The sequence below is a fragment of the Camelus ferus genome, chromosome X (assembly GCF_009834535.1).
Source record: "Camelus ferus isolate YT-003-E chromosome X, BCGSAC_Cfer_1.0, whole genome shotgun sequence".
In the NCBI taxonomy this organism is placed as follows: domain Eukaryota; kingdom Metazoa; phylum Chordata; class Mammalia; order Artiodactyla; family Camelidae; genus Camelus; species Camelus ferus.
The window spans coordinates 87,950,913-87,978,874 of record NC_045732.1 but is presented as its reverse complement, the minus strand read 5'-3'; the positions used below and the strand labels follow the sequence as shown (position 1 = coordinate 87,978,874).

Below are 27,962 nucleotides of genomic sequence, written 5' to 3'. Positions count from 1 at the left end.
CTGATTACCTCTCCCCACCAAAAAAAGCCCAAAACACACACACACACACACACACACACACACACACACACTGGAGGCAGGGAGATTAGTTAGGAAGTGGTTTAAAAGCTCTGGCTACTGCTGAGGGTTGAAACCAGAGCAGTTATAGGGCTAGAGAAGAGTTATAACCAGCAGGGCTCGGCGGTGACTGGCTGTGGGAGAGGAGAAATCAGGAAGGACTGGGCAGATGCGAGTACTTGAACAAGCTGCCTACCCTCTCTGAACTTCAGTTTTCCTCATCTATAAAATGGAGGTAGTACCACCTACCTGGCAGGACTACTGTAAGGAGTAAATCAGTTTTATTTTAAAACCCATAACATAGTAGCACACAGTAGACAATAAATGGAAATTCTCACTATTATAATTATTATTAAAAATAATGACAGCAGCCTTGGAACAGGCCACTAGGTGACAATTAGGCCAAGAGGCTCAGCTCCAGGAAAAGACTTGCCCAATGATACACTATCTGTTCAGTGGTAAAGCCATTAATAACAACTCTATTTTCTGCTTCCTACTCTGTGGGTTTTTTTCCCTCACTATATTATCCTAAGTGATTGGCTGAAGGATGCTCTCTTCCCAAAGACGATGGTGAGGTCCCCCATATTGCCAGCAATCTTGTCCTTCCAGTATCAGCAATGAATAGGATTCTAAAACAGACTGGAAGACCACTTCCTTCTGCTCACTGTAAAAATTGTCTGTACTTCTTAAACTGAAAGGTTTTCTTCCACCTCTCTTTTTTAAATAGAAAGCTCAGTGTACATAACAAAGTGTATCCACCTTGCTATTTCTACAGATGTTGGGGTTTTAACTGTATCACTTCCCAAGAGAACGAAATGGTATACAGTAGCTTCATTACAAATCAGAACAAACACAGCTGGGCTCCTCAATGGTACAATTCCTCTAATGCCTCTGCTGGGCTATAGCTTTGCTCTTGCTCTTTGATTTCTTTAAGGGATATTTACTGCATTCAGTTGAAAAACCCCCAAGTAAATTTTCTAATTCTACAGACCAAAATCCAGCCCCTCTTAAAAGCAACATAGGTGAGGACAAAATAACTCCATCTGAGAAAGGAGGTAGAAGGCAATGTTCGAAATAATAGTCCTTCCCTCAGGCCAAGCTGGCATCTGAGTGGTAGTGGAATACCACAACTATCAGTACCCAAATGGATATTATTAAATCTGGGGATCCTGACTTTAATGCCATTAAAATAACTTGAGACTACTTATTTGAGTCCATTAAATAATCATAAATTTCAATCTATTTGTTCAGACTAGGATTCTTCATAGAATCAGATTAGAGCTGAATGGAACCTTAGAGATTAGCTAGCCTCATGGTTCTTAACTGTTTGGGGGTCCAGAGACCTCTTTACAAATCTGATTTAAGATATGTACTCTCTCTCCAGAAAAAAGCCACATACACAAAACATTTTATATACAACTTCAGGGGCTTTGAGGACCCACTGCAACCCATCCAGTTAGGGACCAATGTGCTAGTCTACTTACCTCTTTGGACAGACAAACTGCACTTCAGAAACATTAATTTGCCCAAGTTCCATTAAGAAGACAGCCCTATATTTTAAAATGTGAATTATACATAACAGCCCTAATTTGTAATAGCCCCTTACATGAGTAAGTGTATGGTGCTGTTTGGTTTAATATGCAATTTCAGTTCAGATTCTCATAACTAATATAGACTGGACATCTAGTAGCTCCATTTTCTAGATGAGAAACCTAAGGTTTAGAGAAATTAAATAAAGTCCCACAAACACGTGCTGAAAATCTACTACATATATCTACCAACCAACAGTCAGTTAGGAAGTAGAGATAGAGATGAGCTCAAAGCAGGCTCGAGGAGCTTCAGTTCAGTGAAGGGAACAGACATCCTCCCCCCATCCAAAGCACATCATTTCTAGCTTGGTAAGTGCTAGGATAAAGGAAGGGAGAGTGGAGTAGGCAGGACTGAGCAAGATGGCAGAGACATAGCCTAACCTGCAGCTTTGGGAAAGGATCTCTGCTTGTCGCATGTCCCAGAGCTAGAAAAACGACCATGCTGAAACTGGAACCTATGTGTTCTGATTCCAAGGCCAGTGCTTCCCAAGGGCCTTGCAACCAGAAGGCGGTGAAAAATCATTCCTAGGAGCACAGCTTCAGTCACATCAAGACTAAAACCGCCTAGCTCTTCAACTTTCAATAAATGTCACTCCACTTAGTACGTGCTCAATACATGCAAATTTGCGTGAGCACATGAAAATTAATGAGCCATGACTCAACTTAAACATGAGATAATTCAGTAGGTAAACCTGAAACAGTTCCTTCCGACTAGTGACCATATTACTATACTCAAATGTTCTCCCTCCAAACTTCTCAATTTTCTAATCTTGCTTCCTTTGTGTTTTGCTCTGGCCCTAACTATTTATCTCTTTTCTTTCCTGCTATGCTGGTAATCAGGGCTTCTGAATGGCTGGGTAGAGAAAAAGAAAACAAAAGCGATTCTTCGAGAGCCTATACAACTTTATTTTAAGTACAAAGGCACATTTCTACTAGCTTCACCGTCTTATTAAAGACGTCTGGAAAAAGAATAAGAAGTGTGTAGTGGAGGTTGCTAAATAGCTACATGGGTTGACACAGAGAGGATTGTTCAGGACAGCTATATTTTAAATGTTTTTCTTCTTGTCTTCTCTCCCTGACCTCCCACTGCCAGCTGCCCACTCCCCCACCCCCCTCCCTTCCCATCCCCTAAAAGGTCTTGGGCATTTTTGAATGAAGATAAATTATTTCCCTTTTCAGGGTCTCTGGAGCTCTATTTGTAGCACTGTATTTAATATGATTTGCAGTGTGCATGTTTTATTTGAATATTGCTCATTTTTCAGTACTGAGTATGTTTTAAGGTTGTTGAATCCTTTAATTTTTTCAGGACCTCTTGAGGACAAAATTTTCCGTGGTAATATATCAGGATATAATGTAAGGCACAGAGGATTTTTGATTTATAAAACTGACTTTCACATAATTTTTCAGGCTAGTATCTCTTATATCAAGTCAGACCTACCAACTGAGGGCTTAAATAATAGCGCTAAGCTTAATGATAATAATAAAACCTTACATTTGTATGACAACTATCTTATTTGGGTCTCATAACAATTTGAGGTTCAGGGAAGACTAAGATTATCCCCATTTCACAGATGAAGAAAATGAGGCTCACACAGGTTAAGTGGTTAGTCCAAGGTCAGACAGCTTCCACACGACAGAAGCAGGACAAGAAATCAAAGGTAAAAGTTTTTTACACATTCTTAAACCCATAGGATAAAAAATATCACAGCTCTTTCACCTTGACTTAAAAGTGCTAACAACAGCTTGTGAAAAATGAAAAGCCTTGAAGGAAGGCAGAATAAAAATCTGAGAGACAATCACTGATCTTTTATCTTCTAGACTTCAAGCCGAATCACGTTCTTTAAAAAAAAAAAAAACCCAATAAAGCCCAGACATTTTCATCATAACAAAATAAATAATTCAGTCAGGCTTTAGAGGACTCCTGCATTATGATTGGCTATTTGATACATTTGTGACTTAGCTGCCACTAACCTGATTAAAGCTAACTTCATTGATGCAGTTACGTCGACAGAGACTTTGACATTGACAGTTATGAATGGAAAGTGTAAATAACAATAAATAACCTGGAGCTTCCACATTTATTCCTAATGGAGAATTTAGCACTTTCCAAAGTCAAACGCCTGATAGGCTAAAAATTACAGCCTTTGGTCTATCCGGCGCCAAAGAAACTGTTGAGATTCATCACCGTCCTCTCTTTAGGAAGATATCCACAGACCCTTGGGTTCTCCCAGGCAGACAGGCAACTCTGATTTAAAAAAAAACGCAGACTCTTTGAGCTGCAAGTGGCTGTAGAAATTATCTGTTCTAACCCTACATTTTATATATGAGAAAACAAAAGCCCAGCGAAATGAAATTAATTGCCTAAGGTCACCCACTGAGTCATGATGGAGTCAGAGCTATAAGCCATATCTTCTTACTCCCAGTTCAATATTCTTGTCACTAGACCACACAACAGGGAAACATCTCCACCCAACATACACAAGCCTTCTCTGTCTCTCATTTCTCTGTCTCCCTCTCTCCGTCTCTCTCTCTTCCTCACACACACACACACACACACACACATACACACACTATAATTCAAGTTTGAATTATAATGGACCTATAACGATAATGGAAGCTATATGCTCTGTGCTGAATTTTTATTGGTCTCAACAGAAACAGATCTGAGGAGGACCCTCAGATGTAAAATTATAAACAACTTTTCAAGTTCAAGTCCATCTCGTGATTACAAATTAATGCCCTATTTTAAGGCTCACCTGAAAATAACATGTACACTCTCTGGTTTATCACAAGCACTCTTTTTAATATGTGCAGTATGATTCCATTTTTGTAAGGAAATATACATATGAGTATTTGAATGTATGCAGAGAGAAAGTCAGAAAGCCAATGGTCATCTCTGGGCATTAGGATTCTGTTTTATATTTAACAGTATTCACTAATTTCCTTTTCAAAATTAACACCTATTATTTATGTAGTAAAGTGTCAACAGGATAGTAGAAAAGGAATAATATTTTAAATGTTATAATATAATATTCAGACATATTAAAGTCTTGGTATTTTGCAGGCTGCAAAATAACTTCACAGTCCCAACTCAGGGTCAGCTAAGCTTATAACATAAAATCTGCTCCATTAGAATTTCCCTCCTGGGAAACTGAAAAGACTTTCAACCTGATAATCATTCCTTTCTATATGTATATTTGGTCTCTAGAATAGGTGGGCCAATTTATTAAGTTACTATCCCCAGATGGCCTCTCATTCAAATTCAGGAATAGCTAGCTCAACAAACAGGATGTTTTCCTGGAACATCTTCACTAATCTGATTTGATGAAGGAAAGGATAGTGGGAATTAGCAAGGTTAAGTGGGCTCCCCCAGGTAACAAGATTCAAGATCAAGTCAATTTATTCCAGGATCTATTCTCTTAAACACTGCACTACCTTTTATTATTTTTCCATACCTAGAGTAACTCCAACTCACTGCTAATAAAGTGTTTCCAAGTAGAGGTTCTATCAGGTTTGTTTTAACAAGCAAAGCTCATTGTAATTAGCAGCCCCAATTAACGGGCTTGCTCAAGTCCTTCAAGCAAGTTAAACATGCCTTCTTGCAAATCTTGTATATACTATTAATTTGTTTAGCAGATTCTTTCTTCATAAATGGGATGAAAGTAAACTTCAGTCTAAGTCAAATTATCACAATATTCAAATTAACAGAGCCAGAGTTAGAGAGTTCACTCTAGATCATTAATTTTTACAAAATATTTACTTCCTGCCTTGCCTTCATTTCTGCCATTTCAGCATTTATTGCCTGTATATTTAATGTACAAACATATGTTTGCATTATTACCATTTTCATATAAACGGCTTCTGCCTGCCTTCAAAATAAGAAGAAAAAAACCCAACTTTTTGTGGTCCTGCTTTATCGTGAGACATTTCTAACGTAGTCGCTAAAGAACTGGGCTTTAATAATTTGTTAAAAACCTGGTCTAATGTCAAGTAAATATACAATAGAAGAAAATGTTCAAGTTGGCATATGTAATGAACACTTCCATTCAATGTTCTTAAACAGTCCTCTCTCTTTCTTATGCCAAGTGTGATGTTCCAAAATTTGGGTGCCCGAATTAGTACCACTCCACACACTCCCCAAAACAAATAAGCATAATTAGACGGCTTCTGTCTAGCTTCTCTCTCCCAAGTACATCATACAGCTAAAGTTCCAGATCAGTTACTAACTAGCTCCTTATTTTGACTAATTCAGGTCAATGTCTCAACCCTCCCATGTCTACATTCACACAAAAGAGAAAATAACAAGAGTGCCACCAACTTTCAACTTGGAAATGCTTGAAAATATAATCACATGGAAAGCGCATTGAAATCCCTTGAGGAAAACTACAGTGTGTATAAACCATAACTTATTATACTTCGAAACTACTGAATTTTTCTATTCCTGTCTTCATACGCCTAGTAGAGTAGATATGAGCAAAGAATTAGAATTTAAGGAGTCCAGTTCAGTGTTTCCTTTGCATAGATTTCATGAACAAGGAAATGACAGACCCACATGTTCCTCTAACACTGTAATGCCCAGATTTTAACTAGGCCAAGAAAGAGAGGCCCTGTGTGGTATGGCTAACTACTTATGGGAGCAATTTCACCATACAACTATAGCAAATTTATTTCAGTTCCAGATATCACTTTCCCCATTAACTCAGGAGACCAAAGGAGCATAACCGCCTTCCTTTCATCCCTGTCAAACTCAGCAAGTTTCTCAGGAAGCAAATACTATTTAAATCATTTTCATAATTCTAAAATGCCTGTAAGACAAGTCCAGGGTCTAATTATGCCACTTAAATTTGTTGAAGATGTTTGGCTTTTTCGTTTTTTTAATTTCAATAACGAAAGAGCCCTAGGGTTTAAAGCCCTAATAATCTAATAAACTTTGCTAAGTGAACATTGTAACAGATACGCCTGGATGGGATTTTGTAAATACCAGACAATTTCCCCTGATCTTTATCAGGGAAAAGAAGTCTAAATCTTTGGCAGGAAGAAATTAAATGTAGCGCAAAATAATAACATCTGGCCAGATTGTGTTTGTCAGAGTAGCAGCCCCTTTAGATGTCAGGCTGAAAAGTACTAAAATGAACTCTGAGGGGTGTGTGTGCGATTCTTTATGAGGCAATAGGAAAGACTGCCGCGCTGCCACAGAATACTCAGGGTACAATTAACTCGCCCTAGTATGTCCCTACAGAGAATCGTTTCACATCAATGGAATTTGAAGCCTTCTGCCAAATAAAATTTGGGGGCCATTCTTGGGGCATTTTGTTTATTTCTTCATCACTGTACAGATTCCTAACAGCACTTTCTAAGTCTCAAAACTCTCTATGATCATTTTTATCACTTGATAAAGCTTATTTTTTAATCTTCTGCCTTCAAGGGAGACAGTGTGGCTCAATGAAAAGAGCAATGACCTTGAAGTTAGAAACTTAATGCTGCCATTTACTGGTTATGGGGCCTGGGGCAAATTTCATAATGGCCCCTAACTCCAGCTTCCATATCTGTAAAATGGGGCTAATAATACCTAGTAGTATCACTACCTTATGAAGATTAATCAAATCTAGCACATAGTAGACTTCTAATAAACTTAGTTAACCTTGTTTCTCCTACATGTAAGTGACCCAGATGAGTTCAAATGTCTAACTTCTGACCTTCAAGGAGGCTGAAGTTATGCAAGCATACACTATCTTCCCCTCCCATCAAAATGAAAACAAAACCCATCAAGGTTATATTTCAAATAATATGTGCATCAGTTAAGCCTCTTCTTCCACTATCAGCCATCTCAACCATCTGGCAGAGATTGCCAGAAAGAACATACTTTGTTTTTCCACTAATGATTACTTTGATGCATGAGATACTTTAATTGTTTTTCCTGCCTCTGATTTTTTTTTTAAATCTGGCATTTAGAGAGGGAGACTTTTGGTCATCTTACAATTAAAAAAAAGTTTTTCCCAATAAACAACTCTTTCCAGAATGTGTGCCAGAAAACAATGCTAAACCACTGATTTATCTGATAGGCCAGTGTATCTGTTTCAAATGTTAATTTCTAGAAAGAGTACTGTTTTTCTAGTCCCCCAGGAATCGGAGTGTGAACAGAAGGCTTTTGGGTTTTCCCCCACCTACTATTCTTTTGAACAAGAACAGGCATTTTGGCCTCACTGGATAGGTTTCTTTAGCTACCCTTCAAGGGCTGGGGCATGTGGGAGTGAAGACACACACTACATCAAAGAATAATCCCAGGGCCCATTTTCCCAGCTGGGAAGGTGGGAAGGATGCCCAGAATCCATGATTCAGGCAAAGAGATTGGTGGTAGGCAACATTTCACCACCCTCCCAGCACCTTTCCAGCCACCAGAGCACAGACTCCAGTGCAACTCTGGACCAAGATTACATCCTGGTAAATGGTCAGAAAGATCTCAGATGCAGAGGGAAAAAAGGCAATGCTGATATCAGTACAGTAAACAGGAACTCATTTGGATTAATGGTCAGTGTCTGTCGGAAGACAACTGAGTAATAACAATAATCCTTTAAACTTTTCAAAGCATTTTTATATACATTACCTCTTTTGATCCTCAAAAGCTCTAGCGGGTCGGCAGATCAGCTGTTATCTTACACATAAGAAAACAAACTCACACACTTTAAATTACTTACCAATTTTCACACAGCTAGTGTCAGAACAGGAAATAGAATACATCTTTGATTCATCTAAGGTTAACATCAATTAATAAAGAGTCAAAGAATATACTGGAAGCCAAAGAAAGATACTGATACATTTGACTGAAGGTAGTTTTAAACCCCCATAAAAATGAAAAATTGAATTAACAAATCAGTAAAGTCAATTTAGAACATATAAAATGGGTTAGCATCATGAATATAAAAAGAGCTCTTAGAAATCAACAAGAAAGGGTCATCACAATAAGAAAAAATGAATAGCTAATTTTTTTAAATAATGAAAGAGTATTAATGAGAAAAATCACAAAATAAAAAGTACAAATGACCAATGAACATGCCTAGTAATAAAAGGGTACCATTTCTTCACCTACCCTGGGGTATTGTAAAAGGGCAAATGAAAAATGGTCAGGAAAATGGACATTCATACATTGCTACCAAACGTGAAAACAGATACAACTTTACGGAATTTTAAAAAGCAGTAAATGTGAGAAACTTTAAAAACTGCATAGCCTCTGACCCAGCAATTCAAGATCCAGGAATTTATACTGAGGAAATAAATATATGCATGAATATTTACTTACATGGATGTTATTTATCTCACTATTATCTACTGAAAGTAATGTAAATTTCTAACAACGGAGAGGATTGGATTAATAACACATGAGACAACATGATTAAGTACTAGGTGGTTTCTAAATACTATACTGGTGTTGTATTATAGAAATATTTACATGGAAAGATGGCTCTAATATATTACATCAAAGAGTAATATAATCTATTTTTAAAATATACACACACACACATATATATACAATACTGAACAAAAGTATGTAGGGTTATATAATATACTATAATGTTAAAAGTAGTTATCCTCTGGGGGATAGAATGTGGGTCATTTTATTTTCCACTTTTTCATTTCTTTCTGTTTTTTCATTTTCTCTAATAAACATGAGTACTCATTTCTATAGTAAAAACTTACTTTTTCAAAAAAAGAATATCCTGAAACAAAGTTTGTGCTATTACTTTAAAATGTGCACAGTAATCAGGAATGACACATAAGAGTGTATTTGGAGAAGCTGATGGATGCCACCATCATGCGATTTGTGGTCACAAGGTGTACATCTGTGGCACTGAACTTTGTTCACAGTGCTCTGTGAAGAGCCTAGGTCTAGCAGGAAGAAAAGACCAGCCAGGGAATGGTGAGGCCAGAAACAGAGGCAGGGGCTTGGGTAAACATAAGACATGCCATATCAGTTGGCAAGGATTGCCCTGTTATCTGGACTTTTAAGATATTACATCTGAGTAGATTTCAAAACCTAGAAACAAATGCTGCAGGCAACAGCTTATAGCTTTTCTGTCTGTCTGGCCTTAGTGGTATTTGTTACAGAGGAAGTGGAAGAGATAGTAATCTGCTTCTATTAATGCTACTTATTTTCCTCGTGTGTGTGTATGTATGTGTGTTCACTCAGACATTTACTGAGTATCTGCTATCTCACCCGGGGACACAGGGCTGAGGTTGAATCCACATAAGCCCTACTGTCAGAGGGATCATTCTCTAGTAATGGAGGTCCATGTTAATCAAATAACCATCATATATCACTACCAACTTGATAAGCACTAGAAAGAAAAAACACAGGATCCCAGAAGAGGGAATACAGCAGAACCCGGTCTAATTTGATGATTGCATTGCAGTGAATCCAGTCCAGTACTAATGCTGAATAACTTCAACCAAAGGAGGGAAGCATGATAAACATCCTGATTTTATCATTTTTGTTCTCCTTCCTCTTCTAACGCAACCCCATAAAATCAGAGTCTGCCATTGCTAGTTAGGTCTAGAGGCTACGTTAACTCATTCAGACCACTAGGGGACCATTTAGAAACCATATACTATTTAATCTTAAATATACACATACATACAGAGAGAGAAAAGATGAAAGCACACAAAAATGTTATTAGTAGATTTCTCTGAATAATAGGATTATGAGTGCGTATATTAGAGCATTTTACTATTCATTATAATTATATCAAAGCATAAAAAGCATTTTTTAAATGTATATTGCTAGATATGTGGCACTCAATACTGCAAAGCAGATATATTTTATACACAATCAGGCTTATAAATGTACAAGAGGGAATAATGAAAACAGTAGCCACAGTGCACTTGGTCCCTACAGACAGCGTACAGTTGAGTTCTTCATGGTCCTCACCAGATTGAATCCTCTGTAATTAATGGCTCAGAGAGAAGTGACTTGCCCTTGGCACAAAGAAAGGAGGTAGTAGACTGGGAGGTAGACTCCAGTCTGCCTGAAGCCAGAGCACATGCCCACCTCATTATAGCCCTCTGCTTCTCTCCTGGGTGTTTGGCCCTTTCAAAAGGGATGACTCACTCTAAGGCTAGCTAGGGAGTCCCGAAGGAGTGGTACTAGTAGGCAATTGATGATGTTTACATTTTAATTGGATTTAGAAAAAGATGTACACTGATCTACCTAACTCCCTTACCTGCCCTTCTCTTTGATCAAGAGCCATGTCTGTCTGGAGAATTCCAGGTAAGCTCCTCCAAGAAGCTCTACCCTCTAACTAGAATTAATCCTTTCCAACCCCACAGTCCCATACAGAGGGGGAGTCCCTGTGAAGCTGATGAAGCTTAAGCTACAGGGACTGGCACTTGCACGCTTCCTCCCAGAAGAGCCACAGGCATTTTGCATTTTCAATTTTGTCTCCTTGTCCAATTTTGCCCAAATTTTCAATTTGGAGGGCCTCCAAATTGTATAAGCTTTGAGTCCTACAAAACCTGGATTCACCCCTACTGCCCAGAGAAAACTGCTAAAATTTTTCCTACAGCATTTCTCTTAGGATGCCTTGTACACAAATTATTCACGTACAAAAGTGTTGGTTTCTGAAATTTCAGCTACTTGAAGGTAGGCATGAAATAGCTTTTATCTTTGAATCCCCTACAATACCTGCCTTCAGACATGCTAGATACTTGCTCAGCAAATGTTTTTTAGTTAAATATAAGAGAATTCCACTGCAGGAAATAAAGCTAGAATTGGGGAGATTGCCCGTAACCAGTGAAACAAAATACAGAGAGGCTATAAAACACATGGCGATTAAGGGCACAGGCTCTGGAGATGTACATCGTGGGTTCAATTCCTATCTCTGCCATTTGTTGGCTGTGTGACTTTAGACAAGTTACTCAATCTGTCTAAGCCACCACTTCCTCAGCAGTAAAATGAGGGTAATAATAGTACCAACCTCGTAGGGCTGTTGTGAGGTTTAAATGAGATAATACAAGCAAAAGCCTTCAGAACAGGACATTCATTCGTCTCTCATTGACTTAAGTACATGTTCAGAGAGCAGGTTTTTGAGTCTCACCCCAAGCCCTCAACTTTCTCTTCTCCACACCAGCCGCACATCTCCTGCCTGTCCCCACCTAGATTCATTCTAACCCAGCCCAGATGACCCCAAGCCTGCCTTCCTAAACATGACCCTCCACTGCTGATCTGGAAGCAAAGAAGGTGACTCCAGGTGTGAAACCCAGTTCGGCCTCTGCAGGTAGTCGAGATGTGAGCTGATGGAGCCTGGAAAATCAGAGAGACGGAGCTACAAGGCAACAGCATGTGATAAAGGACACGACTGAGACCCAGAGAGGGCAGAGGGGAATGGAATGCAGAAAAAAGATGTGAGGCAGTATGAAACAGGGAAAAGGAGGAGTACGGGGGGTGGGGGGAGGTGCCTCAGCCCCCGGAAGCCTCTCGCAGTCAGTAGAAGGAAAGGTGTTTTTAATTTCTATGTTACCACTTCCAGCTTACAGGAAAATTGTTTCTCCCTCCACTCGGCTGACAGGAGAATTCAAATCTCTCAAACATATGCTTCATTACTCCGATATCAGGTACTGCAACTCAGTGAGACAGAAAGAGGAGGAGGGACATATGTTTTCAGAAAGTAAACAAATCCCAGTGGGGAGGGGTGGAAGTAGCCACTCTAAGCAAAAGCGGTATTTTTCCTGGAAGTTTCTAGAGGGCAAGGACAATGGCCTTGCATTTGCTCTGTTGGGCCCACTGAGAAGGTGGGCAGTGATGATGGCAGCTGGAGGGGGTGAGTTCAGAGCCCTTTTGAATCAAGGGGCATAGGCTGGGGTAAAGAGTTAATCTGCATGATCTCTTCACCTCACTGTGGGCTCCAGAACATTCCCCACCTGCACACTGAGTCATTTCTCTAAGCTCTTTTTATTAAACAGTTTCAGTCTAATGACTGACTTCTAAATCAATAGAGGGCACAGGAAAGGTTTACAACTCCTCTCAGCCTCTGGCTTGGCTAAAGCCACAGCATTTTGAAACTGAATTAAATGCAAAAGTTCTCAGTTTAAAACCAAAATAACTTTAAACACCCAGTTTCCAATAGCACTAGTAATTAAAGAATCACATTTTTTTAAAACTTTGTCACCATACTATCTCTTTGAGTCAGCGCCATAAAAGTACACTAATTAAAGCCAGCATCTTCTGGGCTCTGATGAGAAATTCACCCTTTTATAATGGGATTACTAGAGCTTTGCCGTACAGATGAGTGGTTCGACTAATAATTTACATTTTTGAGGATATATAACCTCACGCATGGTCATGGTTTGCGTTCCTAAAATCCTCCTATTCAGTTTCATGTTATTATATTTATCCCTGGCAAATGAATTAAGTTCTGATTAGACATCAATGTAATTATTCTCCCCGTATGTTATTTTTTTTTTTTAAAAAAAAGGTTGTGACAGGATGGTCAGCAGTTTGATGCAGGGACTCAGCAGGGCTCAGCATGGGCAGGACTGTTAGACTAGTCAAGGGGAAAAAAGTGTGAAATGGAGAAAAATTGCTCACTACTCACTTAAAACCCCCACTACATTATAAAAACTAAATTAACAAATGATTGAATCTCAAAAACATGTTTATCAACATTCAAGCAATTATTTAGTCACATATTAATGGTGAAGGAAAAAAGCTTTGCTTGAATAATGTCCCTAAACGGTTATTTCAAGCAGAAATGACTGAAGAAATTGCTCTGAGCTGATGGAAAAGGGTGTTCTAACCAAGGACAATTTTATTTAGGGGGAGTGGGAGAGACAGGAATCTGACAGAAAAAAAGTAGAACTGCCAAGAGCAGATGGAAACGGAAAAGGAGGGAGCAGAGAAACAGAAGAAGCCCAGAAAGCCTGCCCCCTCCCCACTTCTCCGCAGAGAGCAGGGCGGAGAGACGCTTCCGGCCCCAGCTGAGGAGAACTCTTCCTTCTCTCTGCCAGGAGCACGTGGACCAGAAAATGCAATGAATATATGGCCTGAACAACAAGACCTTCCTGGTCTAGCCTCTGGTTCGTGTGTAAAATATACCAGATAGGGGCCAAAAGAGAAGCTTCGGGAAGCTGGGAAAAGGATTGCTCCTGGCTGTATTGACAGTTCAAATGACAGCTTCACATCTAAGAATGCATAAAATTAACCCCTTTTTCAAAGGGTCCCTTGCCTAAGTGCTCTCTCACCTGCGCACTGGAGCTGTTTCAACATCGTCTCTATGTGGCAAAAATCGCTGAATGACGTCATGAACTCCGGCCTTGTCTAGGTTAATGTCCATAATGCTAATGCATCATTTATCTGGCCCCACCTCCATGCAAATGAGCTGTCTAGATAATAGTGCATGCATATAGTGCTCCACAATTTTCAAGACACTTTCACACACATTATCTCTATGAGGTAAGCAGGACTGTAATGATTATCCCCATTTTGCAGATAAGAAAACTGAGGCTATTAGTCTCAGTAACCACCCAAAACCCATAAACACAGAAGTAGAATTAGAACTTAGATTTTTCTGACTCCAAATTCAGTGTTTCTTCCATTGCCTTTAAGCACCAAAAATAGTTTTAGCCATTTAAAATGGAAATATTAAGGGAAAAACAATGAACATAACTTGATCTCTCCTCATCAATTCACGACCATCACCATGAACACTAGTTGTTGGATCTACTATAACACAGGGGTTACTGGGACACATAGGGAACAGCCCTGCACACAATGCCCCCAGCTGCCACATCCAGTGAGTTCTTGAGTCACTTTTCTGTCCTGCACTCTTACTGTCACTCGTTAACTTCTTGTTGCTCACGTGTACCTCCCTCTGGCAGTCTTTCAAAACCCTCCTACTTAACTGCTTATCTCCTATTGGATAGAAAACTAGAAAATCAAGCTTATAAAGACTGTGCATACATTTGGAACAGTAGTAAGCTCTGAAAAAGGACCCAAAGGGCTCTCAGATGAGTCAACTACACAAGCAGGAGCTCCATGTCATTTTAGGTGCACAGAGATGTTTTCAGCTCAACCACCATTTCTCCTCTCTGATAAAGAGAGTTCAAGTTGTGAGACAGGCAACTTCCAGAAAAGCCAAGCGTTGCTGCGTTCTAAAGAGTCTGTTCTCACTCAAAGTCAGCAGTACCTTGGGGAAGATTGGAATCATCCAACATAACAGAAAACACCTGGACATACCCCAAGTATTTCCTGATGGTACAAGGTTGAAAATCATAGTGAAATTCTATAAGGAAAACAGAACTCAAGACTTGATGGTGTGGAGGTGGTGGAGATATGATGAAAAATTCAGAATTCTACCCCACTTTTCTTCTCAAGGACCACAAATCCTGCCATTCCTTCATTGTGTTTTACCTCCAGCAAGCTAAGAACAAGGGAAACTATGCCACATGATGGCTTGGAAGAAGCTGTGGCATCAATGCATTTCCTCATAGGGCTGCTGGGAAAATGAAATGAGATAATTATGTAAAAGTAAGCATCATATCGCAAGCACTTAATAAATTGTCACTATTATGATCATCATCATCATTATTATTAGGTAGGGGAGAAGAAAAAGAGAAAAAATCTACTTTTAGTGGAGTTTTTCAAAAAGAATTAATTAAGCAGAAACAAAAAGCGATTGTGCCGCCCCATTTTACTAAGCACATCTAAGTAAATTAAATTTAGGAAACGAGGCAATGTAAAGATTGAAAATAAAGAACAACTTTTTTTTTAATGCTTCAATCATTATCAAAACACCATTAGCAATAGAGCACTCCAACCACTGTAGCAAAGGGCCCCAGGCTCATTTATGGGGGCAAAGGCTTCCTGCAAACGAAGGCATAAACTTCAAATCGAGGCAGTTAAGGATTACTCGTGGAACTGTGCACATATTTGCAGAAAGCACTCACTGCTTAAACACCCCCAGTGTGGACTAGTGAGGGAATCCTAAAGAGATTGTAGATCAAGGCCAAGATCAAGATGAGCTTTCTTCAACTTCATGTGGTGAAAATAGCTCACATAAAATTTCATAGGGGTGAAATATTGGAGCAATTTTCTCAATAATTTGGCCTAGTAGAACTTGGGGGAGGGCATGTACATTAGAGGAAAAGCAACTGTGCCCCCTCAATTTAGATTCATTGGAATAATAAGTAGTTATAAGAAAAAAAGTGGATACCCTCTTTCTCTTAGCAATTAATAATACATCATCTGATAGCGGTCCCTGATTTGAGTCTTGTCTCTCCAAATGTTTGTTACAGAAAGGAAGGGGCAATGTCTCTACAAACATGGCATAATCGCCTTGAGGTCTAGGATCATGTTTTACTTTTTCTCGTGGGGTTTATTTTTCTAAGAGCAAGGCAGGTAAAGAATAAGAAGAGAGAATGAAACAAGAGAAAGAAAGAGTACATGTGGTGACAAGTAGAAGGCACTGGCAATTAGTTCCGACATCATCTAGTTGTTCCTTGCCTAGGGTTGTCCTCCTGCCTGTCCCCACAATTTGAGGAACAATGTGTGTGTGTGTGTTTGTGTGTGTGTGTGAGAGAGAGACAGAGACAGAGAAGATACAACTAGTAGGTACCACCCCCACTCTCCACCATCTGTTCACATGACAAGTGTTCTATAAGGAGCCATATCTGGAAGATAATCCAATCCAAATCCTGTCAGAGCTTCCTTTCTCTCCTGGTCTTGTGCTGTTCCAGAACTACAAAACACAACATGCAAAATGCAGAACTGGCCAGACATGAAGGCGGACACCCAAGGCCCTCAGATGAACAGACGCGTCAGCTACTCTGCATGCTAGAACACCAGTGTGATCGCTCCACCCATTCCAGCCAAGCAGTGGGAGTAAGACAGCATCTGTGGGCCCAGTCATTCCAGGAATGGATCAAATCACAAATACTCCACCCTAGAAAAGCACCTTGACACCCCATAGAGTGAGATCCAGCTCTCCGCTCCAACCCAATTCTTCTGTCCCATCTCTTCTTATCACCCCATTTCCAGCCAGCAGAGCAGCTCCAAAACCAATCTAAGGAGTACATGAATGGTACATGTATTTTTAAAATCAGCTTAAATTATTCATTCTATAGCCAAATTGTTAGTCTCAACAAACTCTTCACAAGAGTCTGAGTGCATAAATAGGTTAACAAATACTTCAGGCTTAGGTATTGAACTTTATATAATCGATCCAACATCCCCTGAGGCTTTGACCCAAGAAACTGTTGTGGATGGATGCTTTATTAGCTAATTTGAATAATTTTCTTAACTAATTCTAAGTATTTCATTATAATACACAAATAAGCTATAATCAGCCCAGCTTACAATTCAAAGAGGTTAATTCTTATAAAGGTGCCACAGATCTAAAAATTTAGAATGTCAAGTAGTCAGAAGTGTTATTTTTCTATCTTACCCCAATTCTCTCCTTGTGGGGCAAGAAAAAGGCAGCTGATTCCATCTGCTTAAGGAAGGACAGAAGAAAGCTACAATATCCATCATTAACTTTCCTTCACAGGAAGGGGCATACTGAGGTCATTAAAAGCATACACTCTGAGAGCCAGGGCGGCTCTGTTCAAATCCTTCATTTTCCATTGATTACTTGTGTGACCTTGGGCAAGTTACTTAACCATTCTCTGCCTTGAGTTTTCATCCATAAAATGGGGAAACTAGTACTACTACTTACTTCATAGGATTTGTTGTGATGATTAAATGAATTAATATATGTCAAACACTTAAAGGCGAGCCTAACCTAGCACATACTGCTTTGTAAGTGTTTGCTGTTACCCCTACTACCATCCTCCTGGCTGGGTCTTTGACTCAAGGGCGATACTCCCCACCCTGCTATGACAGTTCGACCAGGCAAGAGTTAGGCCAAATGTAATGTCCTACCCATTCTGGCAACGCCACAGCAGCTTCTTTTATAGTCACACACAGATGTAGTTAGAACTGAGACTCACAAAGAAAGAAACGATAACCACTCACACAAATGAGAAAATGTAGGGCCATCAAGCCACTTTCTCCCTCTTAAACGGAAATGGTCCCAGTGGTCGGAAAGAGTTCGTGCATGTTCCACAAATATCCAACTCCTCCTGGAGAAAACTGGTATTTCATTAAACTTTTTTTGTTTTTTAAACAAGTCATGCCCTAGTAGAGAAGAAGTACCATTTAGTCTTTCTGCCAAAGACTTACAACCTTTACATACGGGTAGGCATAATGTCCTTGGGCAATGATTTTTGACAATACCCACCTTTCCAAAGATTGAAATAGGGCTTCTCTAAAAACTGTGTTTTTCCTTAACCAGAATCTCTCTCTGGGAGATTTTTATATCAAGCATTAATGCTGGAATGGTGATTTACAAATTATACTTAGCACTTGAAAGCCCAGTGCCCAAATAATGCCACTGAGCAGCACATCTCAAGTGATCCCTAGAACTCACCTTGGAAAACCGCAGCATTCTGAATAATTAAGAACTTGAGCTCCATACTCGCAGACTGAAGCAGTTGTTCCATGTTCAATCGTGCTGTTAGTTGGTATTTTTCTTCCATCTTTCGTGAGCAGCACGTTGGGCCTTTCGGGAGACATACTTGCAAATCTGATCCTGAAACAAACAAGTTTTTCATGTTTCAGTAAGCAGAATGTCACACACACACCCACACACCCACACCCACATAAAAGTGGCAAACAAGGCAAAACAATGCATTTCTTTTAAAATACAGTACAATCTTGATTATTCAAAATTAGTGTTTATCTTTGCTAATCCCTGCTCTCTCCCAATTATTCTTATGACTGATTCTTTTTGAATAACCATAAGAATTAATTGCCTAGGTTTGACTCATAAATTCTGCATAAACTAATTTATAGCACAAAGTGTACGTCATTGAGCACCAATATTTAATTTGTCTGTTAAAAGATCAATCTTCACTCCTACAACTTCTTTTTCTTGATCATAATTTATGAATGAGAACATAACCAAGAAGCAATTTTCAAACTTCCAGTTATGATTTCCTAATGAAATGTATGTCTGGCCAACCCAATGTGGCTTTTGGGGAAAAAAGATCAAAGCATCAGTATCACATCAAATTTCATTGTTGTTGTTGTTGTTGTTGTTGTTGTTGTTGTTGCTGTTGCTTTAACTAATGGTCTGGGGCAAGATGCATGAAGGAAACATCCAGAGGATAATATTAACATTCACACAATCACCAAAATCTCTTCCAACTCCAACAGTTCTAGCTCTATCACAAATGCCGACCTCTTGTTCCTCTGAATTCCTGAGCTACCTCGTCACTACCTCCCTTACAATGCAGAATGCTTTATTTTTATATCTCCATAAAGATTTGCCAAATGAATAATCTTCTCAATTAGAGAATCAGAACCTCTTCTTAGTCCTCATCCAGTGTGACCCTTTGCATCCCTCACAGTTGACCAATCCCTCCTTCTTAAAACACTCTCCTCTCCTGTTTCAGCAAACCTACCCACCCCATCCACGCCCCATACACCTCGCATTCCCCACCTACAGCAGGGGCCCATTCTTACCTGTCTTTCCTTGCTTTCTCTTCTTCTCCCTATCACAGAAATGTTGTTGACTCTCTTTCTCATTCCACATCTCCTCCTACCCCCGATGGTCTTGTCTAAACCCATGTGATTGCTGAACTCTCTAATTCTGCTCTCACTTCTCTCCTGAGCTCCCAAATCGCACATTTTCAACGACTCTATATAAATCTCGAATTCAGCAGATCCCAAACTGAACTCAATATATCCCATACACACACACAAGGTTCTGTCTCCTGTGTTCTGTATCTCAGTTAATGAGTATCATTTACCAAGTTTCCCAATGATAGAAAACTTTGTTCTTTTCAGCTCTTCACTGGTGACTCAACACACCTCTTCGTCCGTGGAAGTGCATCAGCATATGAATGAAAATTGAAGCCATGGGAGAGTTATTCAACAAATATTTCATTGGGTACCCACCACATGCCAAGCTCTGTGGATATAGCAGTATATAAAGTCCCTGCTCTCATGGAGCTTATATTCTGGGAAACAATGAACTACATATATATAGTCAAGTAGTGATGCCCTACAGACAAAATAAAAGTAAGTAAGGAGGGGAAAACAACCTGCGGTATATACATGCAATGAAATATGACTCAACCATAAAAAGAAATAAATTATTGATACATGCCACCACATGGATGAACCCCAAAAATATTATGCTAAGTGAAAGAACCCAGATTTTTAAAATTACATACTGTATGGTTCCATCTAGAAAGTGAAAATGAATCTATACTGACAGAAACCAGTCTAGTGGTTGTTGGGGGAGATGGAGGGCAGTGAGGCGGTGAGATTGAGGAAATTGGGGGAGGGGATAGACATGTTCATTATTTTGAGTGCAGTGATTGTCTCATGGCTGTAAACAAATAATAAAATTCTCAGTTTGTACCTTTAAAATATGTGTAGTTTATGGTATATCAATTATACCTCAATAAAGCTGTCACTTTTTTAATGTTTTAGAAAAGAAAGTAAGGGAGATAGGAAATGTGGTGGTTGCCCGGACGATTCTACTTATAATGGGTCATCAGGGATGGCTTCTTTTATGAGGTGACACTTGAGGAGAGATGAGAGAAACAAGAGAAAGTCGCATGATTTTACATCCTCCACCAATACTAGCACATATTAAGGCTCAATGACTATTTAAGTAGTCTCCTTCCTCTTCTGCAACTCCTGTTTCACTCAAACTTTCCCTTCAGTAAGCATTTGTTGAGCTCCTTCTGTGGTGGCCATGAAAATGTGCATCTCTGACCTCCCACTGTGGAGGCTGTAACTGACTAACGGTCCAAGCTGCTGCGCTCTGAATTCGCCACCATGCTGTGCCCAGGCCACAGTCCCCAGGGGCTGCTCCCAGCCAATAACTGAGCGCGGCAAAGATGCTAAGTCCTGGGAAACACAGGACTTTGTTGACAGGGATTTTTGGCTTGAGGACTCCCCATTGACCTTGACAAAACTTTCTTAAAACTACACTGCAGTCTAAATTCTTCCTACTCAACCTTCCTTCCTTCCCTCTCTCCTCCACATGGGTCAGCCCTGCACCATAGTGGCATGGCTCTTTCAGGACCCTTCAGCTCCCCAATCGTTTCTTTCCCAAATGTTTTCCCCAATATATTTCTTGCACATCTAGTGCCATATTGGCATCTGCTTCTCAGAGGACCCAGTTTAACATATCTTCTACGTGCCAAGCACTGTGCTACCTGGTGGAGATACAGCTTTGAACAAGAGAGATGTAGTTTTTAGCCCACGGAGCTTACTGTCTAAAGGGGTTAACAGAGATGAATACCGGGTGCATATAAACGAGTGCAATAAAGCTTCATTGTTAGCTAGGATGACAAAACATGTCCATGGCATGTAGCAGGGACTCTCCCAAAGTCCCATAAAGTCCTTGGCAAAGTAATATTTCATGATAAACATCAAATCTTACTGAAGTGAGGCTAGAAAGTTTATTCAGACATTTTAGACAGCCACTTTCAATGACTGAGGTTTTTCTTTTTTTTTTTTTTATGGATGGGGCACTAGTTAGTCCTAAATTACCAGAAAATTTCTTTTTATTACAATGTCTTATTTCTCTAGGAATTCTGGTTACTCGTGGCTTTAATGCATGTGTCCAAGTTTTCTTAATTGAGGGATGAAATTTGTCAAGTCTTACCTCACATGACATCACTGTTGGAGTCCACAGTATTGACTCCAGCCTCTCCTCTCCCCTCCTCAGGGGAGCTGCTCACAGAGGTAGTAAAGGAGAGCACAGATAATACATATCACCAAACCTAATCCAGCACTGCAATTTATAGTACTGGATGGAAAGATGATATTTAATGTGTCAAAATACAATTTGGGGTCTGGAGACACAGAGTTCAGATTTATCTCCTATAAATGTCAATCTCATATACAAGCCTTAAACCAATTTTAAATACGGTGTAAGCTTAAAGGCTTTATGATTATCTTTAGAAAAAGAGGAAAGCAGAGCTAGTTCTAGCTCACCGTGTTCTTTCTACATGAAGTTACAAAATGTAATGCTACCCTAGAAGTAGAGACTGATACAGAGTTCCCTTGGGGATAAGTGGCTAATCTAGACTTAAACAAGGTTGGTTGGGACACATGTATAGATATGAAAAATCCAATATAGCAGGTACTCTCCATATACCAAGTTCCTGTCCATTTAGCAAGGTTTTATTTATTTTCTTGGTAAACTGATGCCTAAGTAGTGTGTGTTTAAAATAGCTGTATTTGCATACATTCACAAAATGGAATGTTATAGATAAAATTCTTTGTGTTTCTAAATTTCCAGTGGTGATGATTTCCAGTTTTCAAGACTGGTAGGGTTTATTTGACAGGGTGGCTGTTAGCACTGTTCTTACTCCTACCAGCTGTAGCTAGTGGGAGTTATAAAATAATAGGGCTCAGATCTTTTCTCTGTGAAGTGCTATGAGTAGCTTACGTCTTAGAAGGTAACAAGCTGCCACTCAGTGTACCAAAAGAAGTCCAGAAATAACTTTTTAAATTACCATGACACCAGTTTGTTTTGTCTTAATATGACAGTTCACAAAGTAACTTAGAGCATGCATAGGGGTACCCCCTTCCCTGAGTTGGTCAAGTCTCATCATTGTATAAATTGCCCCTACCTCAAGAATTTGTTTAGCCAAAATCTTGAAAGGACTAAAACCTCAGATGAGAACTTATGGGAAAACATGTCAGATGTCATGAAGAAAGCTACATGTTATATCCAAATATAAGAAATGTATATATAGCAATATTCATCCTCCCTCCCACTTATCACTGCCTGGTTAATCAATAAACCAGTACAATTGATCTGGGGGCTAAGAGTTAGCTATAGATTTGAAGAAATAAAACATCTATAGGCTGATAAGAAGTCAGGATTTCTAAACCAGGAAAGAGAGAAGTACTTGCCAAAGGAAAAAATATTTTGTTTTAAGTAAATTTCATATAACTCACAGGCCAGCTGAAAATAAGCCCCGGGACGTGATAGCAAAAGGAACAAAAGTGGGCCAGGAGAGCCAGACATGCCTAAATGAAATGACAACAATGAAATATAACCATTTCAATGCATGAACATGCACATGAAAGAAACAAAACAAAACGAGCACACAAAACAGAAAGAAACAGAGAAAGAATTTAGAGGGGAATCCTCATCAACAAAACAAAGAAATTACTCTGGGAACCAAATCCCAAGTGGGATGAATAAAAAGTAAAACCCAGGGCAAATGACTAAGGAGGTACTGAGAACTGGTACATACTTGTGTGAATAAAAGCAGAAAGGCCAATTCAAGAAATAAGATGCAACCTACAAAAGACATAGTAAATAGCAAAGCATTCTTTAAGCATGTCAGGAACAAAAGAAGGTCAAGGGAAAATAGCTCCTTTATTAGATGGGACAGAAAAGTAATCGTGGACCACACTCGTCAATGAGGTGTTCACATTTTTTTTTTTTTTTGTAAAAATGGAATTCAGCTGGGAAATGGGAACAGAGACAAGCAGTATAGCCTGGGCTGGAGATAAGGAGAAGACTTAGCAACTGACTATTCAAATGAGTCAGAAAGGTTCAACTCTTTCAGACTTAATAACTTGCATTCCTAGATGCTAAGAAAAAAAAAATTAACTGAAGTCATTACAGGGCTGCTAGTTCCCATTTATTTTGGAGGATTAAAAAGTACCTTCATATTATAATCTCTTCTCCTAGATTTTTAGTTCCTGAAGAGCAGAGAATGACTCCCATCTCCTTTGGGATGCCCCATCTTTCTCAGTAAGCCCTATGCATATAGTGCTGAATTAATGAGGGCTGCAGACTGAGAACACTAGTAAAGAACTTTCTGTCTGATCTAAAAAAGAGGAAGTGGAGACAGAAGACCCTGAAAATGTTACATCTGTATGCTTAACTTTGATCTTGGAAAAATACCTTAAAATACCACAAAAATCAATTTCCAAACATTTTGAAGATTCACAATTAGATGTGTCTCTTGAAGGAACCATGAAGTAATTTATTTCTAGTTATTTTGAGACAATGTCTTGCTTGCACATTGGGTCCAGTTCTGGGTTCTGCAACTGAAAAGGGATTTTTGAGTTATGGAAGCTTTTCTCTGGGGGATTATTCCCATGTGTCTCCAAGCTGGGGACCCTTACCAGTTGCCTCCCCTTCCAGAGGCCAAACCACAAGGGGTCCACAGAGGGCTCCCCCCCTGATGTGTACTCTTGTGTAAGGGCATCTCTCAGGCGTGGCTACCTGTGGCCTTGCCTTCATGACTTCTATCAGAGACTCTTTACTTTGGGCTTCGTTCTTCCTCTTTTTTGGCTCCACTCAAGGATTTGACATTTTAGACTGCTTCTGGTTTCCCTTAGCCACCTCTGCCAGGACTGGGACTTCAGTTCCACTTGGCCGTGCAGTCACAGGCACAGCACACTGACTTGGAGACCCTATCCCAGGCCCGAGCCCTGTCTCTAATTGGAAGAGGAGAGTGAACAATTTGTGTGAGGCTGTTTAAATGTGTCGATTTTATGGGATTTTATTCCAAGTCGGTAAGCATTCATGGCCAGGAGGTCAGCATCATGGTAGGCATTCGTGGGCAGGAAAGAGCAAAAGCACTTATGGCCCTTCTCGTCGAGTACCTTATAATTTCATCCTAGACCCATCAATTGCGAGCTGTGCAAGCAAGGGTAGGTTATTTACCCTCTACATGCCTTTTTGTCCTTATTATCAAGACCACTTACCTTGCAGAGTTATTACAAGGACTGAGTGAGATTATGCATGTGAAGCTTTTAGCCTACTTGGTACAAGGTAAATATTCAATACATGTTGAGTAAAATTAAAATAAACAAAAAATAAATTTGCACTAAGATAAGATTTTCACGCACAAAACTAGCTAGAGAATAGTAAAAGTTGATATATGGTTAGGTGACAAAATAAGCAGTATATTTTCTGAGGTGATGGATATTGTCTATATTTCAATTGGGGTAGTAGTTACATGGGTATATAAATTTGTCAAAACTCAGGAAATTCTTCATTCAAAATGAGTGCACTTTATTGTTTGCTAATCATATCTCAATAAAGTTGATTTCAAAAATATGTAGTGTAGACATTTGTTAGATAAGTGAGTGCTCACCAGAGAGTCTGGGAGTCAAAGAAGGCTTCTGGAAGGAGGTGGGGCTTGAGTAAGAGATGAGAAGGCCAATGGGTGAAATGTGTTTGGCACCACTGGAGGAGTGGGGCAATACCAACCTGCCTGGGGACAGCTGGAATCTGGGGCATGGCTAGCTTATCAGGCAAAATGGGTCAGAGTTTGAAGGGCCTTGAGTGCAGACAGAAGACTGTGGGCTTGATCCCATGGGCAATAAAGGACCACTGCTGGTTCTCAAGCAGAGGCATAATACGATAAAGAGCGCTGTTTAAGAAGATTAGTCTTACAGCTTGAAATTGGGAAATGGGCTAAATAACCCCTCAAGGTCATTCCCAGCCCTCTGATTCTCTAATTATCTTTATTATATTCTATATGTTGCTTATTTTACTAGACTGCAATTTTAGCTAATGACTATAAATTGTCAAAATCACATTAAAAACACATTAAAGAACAGAGGAAATATTCATGTAGACCTTGATCCTTACACTTTTCTAAAGGCAGATAAAACATATTCAAACAGCAACAGAAGAGAAAGAGAATGGATCGTCAGGGCTCAGTAACAATGAAAATCGAAATCTTTCCATATATATATATATATATATATATATATATATATATATATATGATGATTTGACACATTTCATTGCCAAGGTCTGCTTTATGAATGGCAGATTATTATATTTTTTTTGCTAACAAAGGTATGCTGTGGTAAAAATAATAATGTAATATTATCATTAATGTAATACTAAGCAAAGGAATGAATGATACCCAAAACTGGTTGCTTCATGACTTGTAGGGAAAATAATAGATGCCTATAAAATTATCCAAAGGATTAAGTGCACGTTGCTCTACTAATGAACCAAAAAAAACATATCAAGCATTTTTAAAAGGTTTTTTTTTTAACAGAGGACAAGTCAATTTGCCATCCAAAAATATTAACTAATTTCCTTAGCATATAATAGTGACTTGACTTGCTATTAGAACGGTGCTTTTTCCCCTAATTAATCATTATCTAAATCAAATCTTACACGCTCATTAATTTCTTACTAATCAAGATAGGAATACAGATGAAAGAAATGGCTGCATTTGAAACCAATGGGAAAAGTGATGATTGCTGGTGGAAGAAATCATCTTAGGGAACCCAGATGAAGGTTACCCTTCTGTTATTTAGCCTGAAAGAACGTGACCTTGCAGAGGGCACACCTGGGTATTGCAAGCTCAGACTTTAAATCAAACATCATGCCTAGGGCCGCCACAGACTCTGTCTCTGTAAAAGGCAGGCCAAAATGTCGCTCCCACACTGGAGTACTGGGAGTTTAAAGCAACCCTGGAGATAAGCCATTCTCTAAGCCTGAGAACTAGAGTGAATTACCTTTATCTCTACTGCCAACTGTCAATTAACTGCATATCATTTCATGCCCAGTAAAGGTTGAATCCCTAGATTGCTATACTCTCCCACAAAGAGGTTCTTTCTGGACCACATTCCCAATCAGCAGTCAACATGTGCTCTGGGAATATAAATTCACTGATTACATTCAGCTTGCCAACATGGTGAACGATTCATTCATCCAACATTTACTGAATGCCTACTTTGTGCCAGGGGCTCTGCCCAACCTAAGGAATACAATAATGAACAGGACGTAGTCCTTGCCCTGGAGTTCACAGATAGGTCCAGGAAATGGACTCCCAAACTAACTAGAAACCTCTAGGTCATTCTGGACACCTCATTTGCCCTCATCCCCTATAATCAAATGTCACTAAGTCCCACTAGTTCCGCTTTTTAAATGCCCCTCATCTTTCCCCTCGTTTCCATCTTTGCCTCATCATCTCACCTCTTTTCCCTTGGACTACTGCAGCCTCTAAACTGTCCTTCCCACCTCTACCCTCTCCTCCACCCAAGCCCCAGAGAGATATTGCTAAAGTACATATCTGATCACATCTTTCTCCTTCTTAAAAGCGGAGCCAGGGCACAGGGGTGCGAAAGTGGGTGGTATGTTCAGGCACTGCCAAGGAACCTGGGAAGGCTAGAGAACAAGTGAGCTGGTAGAATGTGGCTAGAGCCAGATGAGGAGAGGCTCCGTGAGCCCTGCCACAAGAAGATTCTTCATTATCTTTGGCTAGTTTTTTGTTTGTTTGTTGTCTTTTAAAATTTTTTTCCAGCTTTACTGAGGTATAATTGACCCTTAGTTATCTTTGGACTGGATTCTCACAGGAGAGAGTATTCGTGGGAGCAGAGATATACTGCGCAAGCTTTCTGTCCTTTGAATTCCCATAGCACTCTGAATCCTTCACAAAGACACCTCTCACACTGTCTTGCATCATAGTTATATTTGCATGCCTTATCTTCACGAGATTTAAGTTCCTTGAGGGAAAGACCCTTGACTGACTCATCTTTGTATCTCAAGGGGCCCACTGAGGTTTGGGCTTGATGCCCTCCCCTTTGACTTGGAACCAATGCCAGAACTTCAAGAGAGTTCAGTTTTAAAGGAACTAGGTCAGATTAATTGATGCTACTAGAGCAGTACTTAGAAGAAGCAGAACTGCAGGGAAAATGAAGGACTCCTGAGCCCAAGATGAAGGTCTCTCTCTTTCTCCTCTTCTCTTCTCTGCCCACCCACCACCCCTCACACACACCCACTTTATTTAGATCGGGGGAAGCCCTAATAAAAACAAAATCAGATTGGAGAATATGCTAGCTGGGCTAAAGACCCTTTGAGAATTCTGCCAGAGGGACTAAACCAAGGCAGTTTTCCTGTCTCCTCTAGTCACTTTTGCACTAATTGTTATTCTACTCAGATAAGTAGCTGAGATACCATCTTTTAGGAGATCTATAACCTTTATTTTTCATGAACAATTTTCAAATATGCAGACATGAAGCAGAGCTGAGAATTTCAACACATCAGGCTCAATCTAAGCGCTAGGCCATCTCTCCTGTGTACAAAATCACATCTGGGGGAAAGAGCCCTTCCCTACCAAGACTAAAGTGTTATTATCTCCTCTGCTACCAAATTAGCTGTGTGACTCAACCAAATACCTTTTCAAATCTAGGCCTGACTAGATGAGCCTGTGGATAATTTTAGGTCTGAGAGTCTTAAGTTTCCCAACTATAGGTCAATCGATAGT

General features: G+C 39.6%; 1 protein-coding gene across 2 annotated transcripts in view; it reads right to left on the bottom strand.

Annotated features, from left to right (window-relative positions):
* The window catches only part of GPC3 (glypican 3), a 371,347-nt gene that overhangs the window by 321,720 nt on the left and 21,665 nt on the right, over positions 1 to 27,962 (bottom strand). For both annotated transcript variants that reach the window (XM_032474511.1, XM_032474512.1), the window contains one exon: positions 18,101 to 18,262. In XM_032474511.1, coding sequence (XP_032330402.1) covers positions 18,101 to 18,262 — 162 coding nt within the window. The remainder of the gene's footprint in view (positions 1 to 18,100; positions 18,263 to 27,962) is intronic.